This window comes from Rhineura floridana, chromosome 11 (genome assembly GCF_030035675.1).
Source record: "Rhineura floridana isolate rRhiFlo1 chromosome 11, rRhiFlo1.hap2, whole genome shotgun sequence".
Lineage (NCBI taxonomy): Eukaryota > Metazoa > Chordata > Lepidosauria > Squamata > Rhineuridae > Rhineura > Rhineura floridana.
The window spans coordinates 47588129-47602084 of record NC_084490.1 but is presented as its reverse complement, the minus strand read 5'-3'; the positions used below and the strand labels follow the sequence as shown (position 1 = coordinate 47602084).

The following is a 13956-nucleotide window of genomic DNA, read 5'->3' as shown; positions in this document are numbered from 1 at the left end:
TTGGCAAAACCTTTGTTTCCAAGAAGAGGTGTAGCTGGCATCTGGGTTACAGCTGATAACACACACTTTTGCACACAGCCACCACCTACTATTGCTATTGCACTGTAATGTGTTTAACTGATTTTCTCTTATGTTTGTGTTTTAATTTTATGTTGCACACCACTTAAGATTTTTTTTAAATTAAGTGATCCGGAAATATTATAAATAATAAATGTTAATAAATAAGCATCAGAACCAGATGCAAGAGCACTCCCAAGCTGCACATCTGCTCCAACAGATCAACAATAAGTAAACTCATCTCCCCAAGAGCACGCTGATTCCCCACCATCACCTCTGTCTTAAGCGTCCTATTGTTCCTCAGCCACTTGATCAGAGCCCTCCAACAACGGTTCAAGATGGAGAATGATGTTGCAGGACACAAAATTTTAATGCAACAGAGCTGGCCGTCATGAGCATTTTGAGGACACTGAACTCCAGACAAATCTCACCCTTAGAGTTGCTCAACTCTGGAGACAAATTTATTTATTATTTGATTTATATCCCTCCCTTCCTCCCAGCAGGCGCCCAAGGCAGCAAACAACAGCACTAAAAACACTTTAAACATCATAAAAACAGACTTTAAAATACATTAAAACAAAACATATTTAAAAACATTGTTTTAAAAAAGCTTTCAAGACTTTAAAAAAAAGGTTAAAAACATTGGTTAAAAAAACATTTTAAAAACATATTACAAAGAAATTCCAACGCAGAAGCAGACTGGGATAAGGTCTCAACTGAAAAGGCTTGTTATTATTATTATTATCTTATTATTATTATCTTTATTTATACCCCGCCATTTTTCCAAAACTGGAACTCATGGTGGAAAGAGGAAGGGTGAAAGAAAACTCTTCCCTCCCTTGCCCCCACTACCATTCATACCATCTGAAGGTCATCAATCCTGGTGTTGACTCCAGCAGCCATTTCCTTCCTTTCCTGTGGCGTTTCTGGACAGGGGTAGAGAGAAGCCCGGAATCTGAAAGAGACACAGGCTGCTCAGTGTGAAAATAATATGACTTAGACAATGAGATGCTTGCCTCTTCAAAACCAACTCTACGTTTAAAATGACAGATGGGGGAAGGCTGGAGAAACTGTTCTCTATCTGTTATTTAAGAAAAATGGAACTCAGAATGAGTGCAAATGCTGTCTGAACTCACATCAGAAGCAACGAATCCCTTATTCCAACTTGCTTACCCTTCACAGATCTTCTTGACTCTGTTTTTCAGCTGGTCACCTTGGAAGAAAATAATGAAGACTGACTTGTGCACATAGTCGCCCTATAAGAGAGGAAAAGCTGATGCAGGGAGAACCCTCACAAAAACAGCAAAACAAGCTTTTCCGGTTAAGCCTACAAAACCTTGAACACTAGTACGTAGCCATTCGTTAAACAGTGTAGTATAGTAGATAGCATAACAGTCTTGGGCTGGGCAGATACAGGTTCAAAACCCTTCCTCAGTAGTAAAGCTCAATGGGTGACCTCTCAAGCCTAGCCTATCTCAGGGGGATGCTGTGAAGATAAAACGAAGGAGAACCATGTACACTGCCTTGTGCTGCTTTGAACAAAGGCCAAGACAAAAATTAAATAAGGTAAAGGAGTTTTCCATGGCATATGGCAGTCTTGGGATTGCCAGGCAAGGTGGGAAGAAAAGAAGAGGCATTTTGGCTTCTTCTACTACTCCACCTTTTCAAGAGGCGGGCTAATCCCACACACATCCGCTACCAAAAGACGGGATCATGGATTCTGAGCCAAATGTGCCACAAAAAACAGAAAGCAGGGGAACAGCAAAGCACATTTACAAAGAACAGCAGCTCTAGAAAACTCAAGCAAGCCAAGCTACACACACACAAAGAGGAATGCAAAACAACCAACACACCCCTCACTTCATGTTCACTAACCAACTTGGGGGGGTAGGTAGATTTGGGAGATTTTGTTTTCTGCAAAGTAGCAGCTGGATTATATTGCTCCCATCAAGACTGTCTATTAAACTCTATACAGACAACATAAAGACACTCTAATGGCTGATGATTTGAGTCATTTTCAAAGTATAGTAATACCACTAGGAATGTCATTTTTAAAAAGCCATTCATACAAGTGGCAAATAGCAGGTGCAAGGGGCCCATTCTTGATCAGAACTTGCCAGAGGGCATTTAAGAGCTTTAACCCTTTGCCCCCTAATGTGGTCCCAATCCAGATAGGGCTCTCTGAATATGTTATGTGCATTAGGAGGGGAAATATTTCCATTCGCCTTCCCATATTTCCATCCACCATGGCCTGATCCAAACTGGAGGGGGGCATGTCTGCCATTTACTTTTAGTAAGCCATTCACACAACTGCTAATTCACACAATTGCTAAAGATATCTCATCTACTTTGGCCCTTGTCCAGCCATTAGCCCAGTATTTTAATACAAGATGCTATTAAGTTACCCATTCCTGGGCCACGTTTCTGAGGTGGGAGGGCAGGAGGGCTGTTTGGACCCATTATATGACCAGCCAGACCCTGACTGAAAGTAATACCCATCCACTAAGTCACCCTGAATATAATTTTGTTTTCTGGGCCTCAACTGCACACATCCCAGCAGCCTGCCCATACCTACAGCAGTAGGTTTTTTTTCATGACCTATGGGGGGCACACTTGAAGTGTTAAGCTGTCTTTCAAAATGTATCCAATTGCGTCTCAGACTGCGCAAGGCTCTCACAGCTGTTGAAGAGAAACTGAGCAGTCCCATTAGAGGTAAAAAGGCAACTCATGGTTCTTTTGCAGAATGGGGCAGGGCGGGAGAGAGTAGACAATAATAACCCTATCTAATTAAGTTTGGCTGGTGCAAAGAGGAAGCATAGCTTAACCAGAGAACCCAGGCAGATAAACCAAGCAGCTGACCAAGGACATGATCTGGAGTAAACAAGCAGGAGGAAAAGAAGTGAATGGAAAGGAACTGATGTCTGCAGTGGACTTCATCAGAGTCCAAACACTTAAACTCTCCAGGGAGGCCAGCAGCGCATTCTTCAGGCAGCTGGCTGGGCCCAGATAGCAACTCCCCCCTTCCTGCATTTGTTCTAGAACAAGACACCAAGCTACCTCCATTAGGAAACTTTCGTGCAACCTTGATATAAGGGCGCTGGGTCCAACCTCATTGTCCATTACACTTTCATCAGCCTAAGGATGGAGGCAGCTGGTTGTTAAAGAAAAGGCATCCTGAATACTAAATTGGGACTGTGCTTAAAAAAAATTCTACACCAAAAAGCTAGATTCTGCAGCATACATAAATATGCACGTTAAGGAAATAATAATAATAATAAAATAAAAATAATAAAATTTTATTTAGCAGACGCCCATCTGTCCGACTGAACGGACACTCTGGGCGACGTACAATATAAAATACAATATAAAATACAATCTGCTCATATACTTAATCATCACATTATTAATATCATAACATCTCATCTGAAGACCATCTTACATTAATACAGTGTAAAACCTAACCCACCCCAGAGATCCCATAGGCCTGCCTGAAGAGCCAGGTCTTCAAGGCTCGGCGAAAAGTCAACAGGGAGGGGGCATGCCGAAGGTCAAAGGGAAGTAAGTTCCAGAGGGTGGGGGCCACGATCGAAAAAGCCCTCTCTCTGGTCCGCACCAACCTAGCTGTCTTAGTCGGTGGGACCGAGAGAAGGTCCTGTGAGGCTGATCTTGTTTGGCGGCATATTTGGTGATACTGGAGGCGCTCCTTCAGATAAACTGGGCCGGAACCGTATAGAGTTTTAAAGGTTAAAACCAACACCTTGAATTGGGCCCGGTATACAACTGGCAACCAGTGTAATTCAATCAACACCGGGGTGATATGATCGCGGCGGCGAGTCTGCTTTATTAAGCGTGCCGCCGCGTTTTGTACCAGCTGGAGTTTCCGGACCATCTTCAAGGGTAACCCCACGTAGAGCGCATTACAGTAGTCTAATCGAGAGGAGATCAGGGCATGTATCACTCGTGGGAGCAGATGTATGGGAAGATAGGGTCGCAGCCTCTGTACAAGATGAAGTTGGTACCAAGCTGCCCGGCTCACTGCAGAAACCTGAGCCTCCATAGGCAGCTGGGAGTCCAAGATGACCCCGAGACTGCGGACCTGGTCCTTCAGGGGCAAACTCACCCCATTAAGTATCAGGTCAAAATCACCCAACCTTCCCTTGTCCCCCACTAGTAATACCTCAGTCTTATCGGGGTTCAGCTTCAGCCTGTTCTCTCCCATCCATCCACTTACGGACTCCAGGCACTTGGACAAGGTATCCACAGCCAACTCTGGTGAAGATTTAAATGAGAGATAGAGCTGCGTGTCATCCGCATATTGGTGACACTGCAGCCCAAAACTCCTGATGATGGCTCCCAGCGGTTTCATATAAATGTTAAATAGCATGGGAGAGAGGATAGAACCCTGTGGCACACCACAGTTGAGGGGCCAAGGGTCTGAAACCTCATCCCCCAACACTACCCATTGATATCTACCGGAGAGATAGGAACGGAACCACTGTAAAACAGTGCCTCCTATTCCCAGTCCCTCCAGGTGACTCAACAGGATACCGTGGTCGACGGTATCGAAAGCCGCTGAGAGGTCCAGGAGGACGAGGAAGGTATGTTCTCCCCTATCCAACGCCCTCCTCATATCATCCACCAGAGCGACCAAGGCTGTTTCAGTTCCGTGTCCAGTCCTGAAGCCTGACTGGAAAAGATCTAAATAATCTGCTTCCTCCAAGTGTGTCTGTAGCTGCTTTGCCACCACACGCTCAATTACCTTGCCCAAGAACGGTAAATTGGAGACTGGGCGAAAGTTGTTTAAATCTTGGTGTCAGGCCCAGGATGTGACTCAGGAACCAGACCAACGATTGTAGTTAATTCGTGTTTTATTAGGGTAATGTCCAAACAAAGACTGCGTTTTCTCATGAATCAATACAGGGATACAGGTCCTGCGGCATTGGGAGAAAGTTGACAGAGCAAGGGACTTCTTCCCGCCTGTTCTTTAAGAAGGGGCCAAACGGGCGCGCAATCTTTCGCTCCTCCTTAACTGCCCCTCAGGTACTGCCCACCTTCCCCCCTTCTCTCCTGTCTTTTCAGCTGTCTGCGTGTGCGCGGTGAGGGGGGAAGCATCACCCCCTTCTCTTCTGAAGTTTCCGATTCCAGGATGGGGGATAGGGGAGGGGCTGATGGTAAACTGCCTCCCCGCTTTTCGGCTGTGAGCAGCCTCCCTCTTCCCCCTCTTGCTCTGAGCCTGAAAGAGGGGGAGGCGTGAGAATGTCCAGGGAGGGCTCAGGCTCCCCGTTGCTAAGCGACCTTATCACTGGCAGTTCCTCTGTTTCGTCTTCGCTCCAAAGGGGGGAAGTTCCTCCCCCTTCCCTCTGCCACCCATCCGAATACTCTTCTCCCAACTCTCCGGGATCCAGCTCCCCGGGATTGGGACCCCAGCTCTGCCTTCCGACACCATCCCCCCTCCCAGGCTGTGCCCCCCTCCCCTTGTCTGGCTTGGGACGGTGGGGAAAACGTTGATGGAAAACTTTTACCAATTCTGGAGCATGCACATCAGCTGCATCTTCCCATGATCTGTCAGCCACCCCATAGCCTTTCCAGTGAATCAAGTACTGCAGCTTGTGGCATCTGATCCTGGAATCTAAGATCTCCTCAACTTCAAACTCAAGCTGCTCATTTACCAGGAGTGGAGCTCCGGGAGGTTCCTCCGGCCGTAACTCACTGGGAGGGGCGGCTTTCGTTAAGAGGGATCGATGGAACACAGGATGTATTTTAAACGTGTCAGGCAGCTTCAGTCGGTACGCCACGGGATTGATTTGAGTTTCTATTTCGAAAGGACCCACCCTCTTGTCTTGTAATTTTCTACATTTGCCCGGCATCTGGAGGAAGCGGGTGGACAGCCATACCTGGTCTCCCGGTTGAAGGGGGGGGCCCTCCTTCCTGTGCAGGTCAGCAACTCGCTTGTACTCCGTTTTGGCTTCGTTTAACTGCTGTTTCAGTGTCTGTTGCGCCGCTTGCAATTCCTTAAGGAAGTTCTCAGCTGCCGGTACCAGCATTCCTTCTGAGCTGCTTGGAAAGACTTTAGGATGGAATCCATAATTAGCGAAGAACGGGGTTTGTTGAGTGCTGGAGTGCAGAGAATTGTTGTAGGCGAACTCTGCAAAATGCAAATATGATACCCAGTCAGTCTGTTGATAGGACACATAACTTCGTAAATATCTTTCCAAAACGGCGTTCAAGTGTTCCGTCTGCCCATCTGTCTGGGGGTGATGGGCGGAGGAGAGTTTTAATTCCGTCTGCAACTGTTTCCACATTGCTCTCCAAAATTTGGCTGTGAACTGAGTTCCTCGGTCTGAGACTATGCTGTTTGGCAATCCATGCAGCCGGTAGACTTCTTTTATGAATAACTTGGCTGTTTCTTTAGCCTCTAAGGCCCCTGCACAAGGAAGAAAGTGTGCCATTTTGGTAAGTAGATCCACCACTACTAAGATGGCTGCCATTCCTTGGGACTTGGGTAGATCAGTTATAAAATCCATGGAGAGGTCCTTCCAGGGTTCGTGTGGGACAGGCAACGGTTGTAACAGTCCTGCTGGTGTCCCTGTTTGTGTTTTTGTCTGCAGACAGACAGAGCAGGACTTTACATAACTCTCAATATCCCGACGCATTTTAGGCCACCAGAAGTCCTTGGCCACGTTCTGAATGGTCTTGTAAATCCCAAAGTGTCCCGCTGTGATGGAATCATGACACTGGCGTAGGATTCTGAGCCTTAATTCCCCTTCTGGCACATATCTGGCGGTTTTGAACCATAACAGTCCATTTCTCCAGTGAAAGGTTACTTCTGAGTCTTGACCTTGTCCCGTCTCCTGCTGATATTTTAGCATGTCTGCATCTTCTTGTTGTGCCTTTTTGAGTTCCTCTTCCCATGAAGGCTGGCATACTCCCAACGTTAATTTCTCTGGCGGGATTACGTACTGAGGCTGGTCCTCGGATTCACTTTCTTTGTATTGTGGCTGTCTGGATAAGGCATCCGCTCTCTGGTTTTTGGCTTGGGCATGGTAAGTAATCTGGAAGTTAAACCTAGTGAAGAACTGGGACCATCTTATCTGTCTCTGGTTCAGCTTTCTGGCGGTTTGGAGGCTTTCAAGATTCTTGTGGTCGGAGCGCACTTTAATTCGATGAGAGGTCCCCTCTAGGTATTGTCTCCAGTTTTCAAAAGAGTCCTTGATGGCCAGCAGCTCCTTCTCTCAAACTGTGTAGTTCTTCTCTGCAGGCTTTAACTTCCGAGAGAAGTACGCACAGGGGTGCAGCTCCTTCCCTTCTTGGTCTAATTGTAGCAGGACCCCCCCCCGATGGCAAAATCTGAACCATCTGCTTCCACTACGAAAGGGCGGTTCGGATCAGCAAAGCGCAGAATGGGCTCAGTAGCAAACCTTCTCTTCAGCTCCTCAAAGGCCTCGGTGGCGTTCTCTGTCCATTGAAACTTCTTCTTCCCCCTTAAACAGTCAGAGGAGCTGTTAATTTGGAAAACCCTGGAATGAACTTTCTGTAATAATTGGCAAACCCCAAAAACCGTTGTACATCCTTTTTGGTGACAGGTTGGCCCCAGTCCAATATGCAGCTTACTTTCCCTGGGTCCATCTCCACGCCTTCCGCTGAGATTCGATATCCAAGGAAGTCTAGAGACTTGAGGTCAAATCCACATTTCTCTAATTTAGCATACAGGTGATTTTCTCTCAGTCTCTTCAACACCGTCTTCACATGCTGGTCGTGGTCTTCCTGGTTCTTTGAGAACACCAGGATATCATCTAAGTAACAGATTACATACGTGTCCAACAAGTCTCTAAACACGTCGTTCAGGATTTTTGAAAAATTCCTGGACTTCCACAAAGCCCGAATGGCATGACCAGGTATTCATACTGTCCGTAAGCGGTCAAGAATCCTGTTTTCCATTCATCTCCCTCCTTCATTCTGATCGGATTGTATGCTCCTCTCAAATCCAACTTCGTGAAGATTTTTGCAGAGCGCAGTCGGTCCAGCAACTCTGAGATCAGGGGCAGCGGGTAGCTGTTGGGGATGGTGATCTGGTTCAATGCGCGATAGTCGTTACAGGGTCTGAGTTCCCCCCCCTTCTTTTTCACAAACAATAGTGGCGCTCCAGCAGGGGATTGTGAGGGGCGTATGAATCCTCGCCTCAGGTTTTTATCCAGGAATTCCTTCAGGGCCTCCCTCTCATTCTCTGTGAGAGAGTAGATTCTCCCTGATGGGATGCTGGCTCCTGGCACTAGATCAATCGCACAGTCGTAAGGGCGGTGGGGGGAGTAAAGTCTCTGCCTCTTTTTCATCAAACACATCTTTGAATTCTTCATACTTTGGCGGCAGGGTCACTTGCTCGATCTCTTGCACTGCCCCCGCTAAGGTGTTCTTGATTCCTTCAGGTTGACAGTTCTCCTGGCAATACTGTGAGGTGAACCACACCACCGCCTCCTTCCAACTTATTTTGGGTTCATGCTTTGCTAGCCAGGGCATTCCCAGAATCACCTCAAAGTTCGAGAGATCTGACACGTATAGCGAAATGAACTCTTCGTGCCCAGGGATTTGAAGTTTCACTTCCTCTGTGGCTTGTGTCACCCCTCCTGACTTCAGGGGTCTCCCATCGATAGTCTCCACAGCTAGGGGAGCGTCCAGTTTCCACCGGGAAATTCCATGACGCTTGACTAACTTTGCATCAATAAAATTTGTGGAGGCTCCACTGTCAATTAAGGCAGTGGAATTAAACACCACTCCTCTGGAAGTTGTAATCCGAATAGGCAAGACCAACACCCCCTTTGAGGAAGGTTGGGTCGTTGGGGGGCCTTTATACAACGCTGCCCCCAGTCCACCGGCCTGCACGTGGACTGGGTGTTCTAGTTTCCCGACGGCTCGGCTTTCCCCCCTTTCAGTCCACAGTCTCTGGCCACATGGCCCGGCTTTGAACAATAAAAGCATAAACGTTCCCAGCGTCGTCTTTCCTTTTCTTCTTCCGACAGTCTTGGCCTAGCCCCTCCCTGTCCCTCAGTTGCATTACCTGCCATCCCTGTAGTGGGAAGGGTCTTGTTGCGGGATGCCGAGGCTGAGTATCTCGGGACCTCCTGCTTCCTTTCCAGGCGCCTTCCTTCCATCCGGTGATCTATCTGTAGGCATAGCCGGATGAGCCCTGGTAGGTCAGCGGGGGGGGGGGAGGTCCTGGCCAACTCATCCAGGATTTCAGCATTTAATCCACTCCGGTACATAAACATCAGGGCGGCGTCATTGTAACCAGTTTCCTGGGACAGAATTTTAAAAGCGTTAGTGTACTCGGAAACAGTCCCTTTAGCTTGCTTCAGAGCGCCTAGTTGCCGCGCTACTGTTTCAGCCCTTTGCGGGTCTTGAAACATCTCGGTCATCTCCTGTATAAATCCTCTGTACCTTCCTAAGACAGTATCCTTTCTCACGAGATACGGAGTCACCCATTTTGCAGCTTCTCCCTCCAGGAGGCTAATCACGAAAGCTACTTTAGCCCCATTGTCTGGAAATTCCATGTGCCTGACATCCAGATATAACTCACATTGAGCCACGAAGGTTGCCAACTGATCACTTTGTCCCGCGTATTTTGGGGGCAATCCAATGGGAACCTTTACTACGGCAGCTGGAGGGGCTGTTCGCATCTGGTCTATCGTGGCCTTCAAGGTTTGATTATCCGTCTTCAGTGCCTTGACTGCTGCTAGCAGGGCTTGAACATCCGTCTGCAAATCAGCTACCTTAGTCCTCAGGAGTTCCACTTCTTCCGTCTCAGAAGTGGGGTTCGTCCCCCCCGCTGCTCCCTTTGACATCTTGTCCCAGTCAAGTGAAGAGAGCGTTGAGGGTGATTTAGGTGGCTCTGTCAAGCTGTCAGGCCCAGGATGTGACTCAGGAACCAGACCAACGATTGTAGTTAATTCGTGTTTTATTAGGGTAATGTCCAAACAAAGACTGCGTTTTCTCATGAATCAATACAGGGATACAGGTCCTGCGGCATTGGGAGAAAGTTGACAGAGCAAGGGACTTCTTCCCGCCTGTTCTTTAAGAAGGGGCCAAACGGGCGCGCAATCTTTCGCTCCTCCTTAACTGCCCCTCAGGTACTGCCCACCTTCCCCCCTTCTCTCCTGTCTTTTCAGCTGTCTGCGTGTGCGCGGTGAGGGGGGAAGCATCACCCCCTTCTCTTCTGAAGTTTCCGATTCCAGGATGGGGGATAGGGGACGGGCTGATGGTAAACTGCCTCCCCGCTTTTCGGCTGTGAGCAGTCCTCCCTCTTCCCCCTCTTGCTCTGAGCCTGAAAGAGGGGGAGGCGTGAGAATGTCCAGGGAGGGCTCAGGCTCCCCGTTGCTAAGCGACCTTATCACTGGCAGTTCCTCTGTTTCGTCTTCGCTCCAAAGGGGGGAAGTTCCTCCCCCTTCCCTCTGCCATCCATCCGAATACTCTTCTCCCAACTCTCCGGGATCCAGCTCCCCGGGATTGGGACCCCAGCTCTGCCTTCCGACACTTGGGGATCCAAGGAGGGCTTTTTCAGAATAGGTCTTATCACTGCCTCCTTGAGGGGCAATGGCATTACACCCTCCTCCAAGGATGCATTTACCATTGCCTTGATCCCATTGCCCAGTCTCTCTTTACAGCTCATAACGAGCCATGAAGGGCAAGGATCAAGTAAGCAAGTGGTTGGTTTTACAGTAGAGAGCACCTTGTCGACTTCATCAGAGAGAAGAGGCTGAAACCGATCCCAGCAGACCGGATTGCAACTGGCCGCCTCTGGACCCCTACTTGTAACCACGACGTACCAAATATCAGATTTTCTTATTTTGGACATCAGTGGACAGACGAAAGGAAGAAAAAATTGTGACTGGGGGCTTCAAACAGGTGGGAGGGGAGATCTTCTTGCCCCCTGGAAGTCCCTCACATTTCCCTTTTGGCTTTTCACAAATCCTCATTTCACCTTAATTGTACCCAGTGTTCTGCTCCTAAAACAAGACACACAAGGTTCATCCCTGCCTGAAACCATGCTCTCAGACTCAGGGTAACCCTGGCCCCCAATTCCAGAGGGGTTGCCATTACTCAGCAGCAAGGGAAGTACACTTTGCCCATGCTCCACATTACTGCTTTGTATGTTCCAGGGCTAAGCCCTTACACTCAAAATAAATTTTGGAATTGAACTTTGGCTCAGATTAGTTGATCTCTTCAACTGTGAAAGCTGAACAAAAAACATGATATGGAATTCTTTGTGATCTAATGGTCACATTAGTGAAAAAGCCAGATCTTAGAGTATCACATAACACTGAGTTTCAGCATCTGTTAAGCAGTCATATTTAAATTTTATAAAATACCTACATGAGAATATGCAAACATGTACTTAAATAGAGTCTATCCAATATCTAAAAGGCATTTGATTTTTTAGGTGATCCATCTTGCCTTTTTTAAACAGATTAAAACCACACATAGCCAAATCTTTTGAGAAAACCTTTTTTGAGTATGTCTTTTTGAGGATACCAGCCTAAAGGATAGCTTACAATTCACTTCTAGGAGTCATCAAAAGAAAATATTATTTAAAAAATTCAGGTTCATATTCCTCCACGTAATAAGGGCATACTATGTGGCTTCAGAGCAAGCAAGCAGTTTGAGTTCAACCCCAATTAAAATATTCCTTCTCCCCAACCCAAAATAGAAGTCAAGATTTACATCTGTATTTTATTAAGAAAAAAGCATTTTTTAAAAAAGCCAGGCTGCAAATTTTCAACTTGACAGCCCACAGCAGCCTCCTGTTGCAAAAGTTGTCCTTGTACCGTCACTGGGTCCTCTAGTGGGTTTTCAATTTCAGCCTGACGCAAGAAGACATTTCCACGACACACCCTCCACAGCATCCGCTCAAAGGTAGGGATCCGCTCTCGATTTATCACACCAGCCACAAATCTGAACAGAATGGAAGCAAAAAAGGAGAAATAAAATAAAATAAAATTAGTATGCATTGGAACAATGCGTTAATCAGTGCGGGGCCTAGAAGACGATGGATACTGGACCTGCAAAGCCAACATAATGCAAGAGAGGGATCTAATGTGGCCAGTTTGGTGAACGTGAAAGGGACACAAGCCACCTATTGTGAATTTTTGTACAAAATAAAAGTAAGATTAAAACTGTTTCTTCCAGTGTGAAGAAGCCACATTTGCCCTTTCATTCTGTGCCTACACAAAGGCTCAATTCAGATGTCAAGCTGCACCATGGTTAAGCATCACTCTGGTTGGCATGGCATCTGAACTGGCAAACCTTGCTTTGCAGTTGGCCAGCAAACCAGAACAGGAAGCCACAAGTTCAAATGGGTTTGCAAACATGATTTGGGATGATGTCTGAATTGACAAGCTAGAGCTATAGGTTTCATTCTACCTCCCAGAGATTGCTGCAACAAGGAGACGGTTACAAGGAGATGGAGCTGAATGTTGAGATGAAAGAAAAACAAAAGCAGCTGAGCACTGTACACACCACTTAGTTTACCTGCTGTACGTTTGGAAGTTCAAAGCTTGATGGGTTCTAAATATAGTCAGGATAATGTTTGGCATAATATTTGAACTGAGCCAAGATTGGCAAATCCTACAGAAAGAAAATCTAAACAAGCTACACTTTCAAAGAACATGGGAATTTGCTATAGGATGGCATCTATTAAAAACCCTTCAGATTCATGTAAGAAAGTTCCTTGGGAAGTAGTGCTGGCTGGTGGTTGTCTCTGAGGGAGCTCTGCCTCAGAGGAAGCTTTTTTCAGGTTAAAAGCCAGCCAAGAGGAATCTTTGACTGGCTTAAATGTTCTCCAAGGTATAGGAGAACCGATCAGATTTTCCACAAGACTTCGTTGAGCTGTCGGCGGCTGGAATTGATCAGGAAATTCCTGAGATAAGAAGGCATGCCGATCGGCTGAAGACGGAGTCAGGATTTCCACGCAAGCTGTACTGGAAAAAAGCGAAGCGTTCTTTTTTCTTCTTAAAAAAAAACGTTCTTAACCAGCGAGCCTACTTCTGTCTAAATCTTATCATTCGGCTTAAATTACTGCAATAAAAGGGATTTGTTTACGAATCAGCAACTGAGAAACCTGGGTGAGTCATACTTTTTCTCTTTTAAATATAATTAAGGAAGAAAGAAAATGTAAACAACTTATATACTTTTCTTACGACAAAAAGCTGGCCTGAATTTGGAGTTTTAAAGTTTAAAAACGGATGAGAGGTAATTATTATATTTTGGACTATTTTTCTCTTTGGACTATTTCTCTTTGGACGAATCTGCTGCTCGTATATGTTACTAATTGTTTGGTGTTGGGAACCAGAATTGTTTTGCATTCTTGGATGTAGATAAGAACTGTGCTGTGCTGGCTGGACTTCAATAACAGGCCTGGAATATTAACTCTTTTGTTGGTGGAGGAAAAAAAGAAAGAAATAGACTGCCTCTAGGTTTTGAAACAGTGATTAATATCAGAAATTAAAGGCTTCTCTTGAAAATGACAACTAGAAAAGTAACTAAGGCCCAGGAGCGAAGAGGCTCTACTGATCCACAGGAAGGGGCTATACCCCCAGATATGTTTCAAAAAATAATGGAAGGGATTAATGATATAAAACAGGAAATGAAAACTAAACTGACAGATATAAAAGACTATATTAAAACGCAAGTGGATGAGATCAAAGGGACAATTGGGCAAATAAAGGAGGATGCAAAAAACACTAAAGAAAAGGTACAAATCTTGGAGAATAGAACAGATATATTAAATCTGGAATTAGAAAAAAACCTGGATTATATGGCTGTGACTGAAATGAGAAATAAAGAACATTGTTTGAGATTCCGTGCAATTCCTGAGGAAACAGGTGAAGACATCAGAGATAAAATTGTTAA

At 46.1% G+C, this 13956-nt stretch overlaps 1 protein-coding gene across 11 annotated transcripts in view; it reads right to left on the bottom strand.

Moving 5' to 3' along the window:
* The window catches only part of ATP6V0A1 (ATPase H+ transporting V0 subunit a1), a 64265-nt gene that overhangs the window by 32311 nt on the left and 17998 nt on the right, over positions 1-13956 (bottom strand). For all 11 annotated transcript variants that reach the window (XM_061589234.1, XM_061589244.1, XM_061589245.1 and 8 more), the window contains 3 exons: positions 11874-12000; positions 1231-1313; positions 919-1012 (listed from right to left, as the gene is read on the bottom strand). In XM_061589234.1, coding sequence (XP_061445218.1) covers positions 919-1012; positions 1231-1313; positions 11874-12000 — 304 coding nt within the window. The remainder of the gene's footprint in view (positions 1-918; positions 1013-1230; positions 1314-11873; positions 12001-13956) is intronic.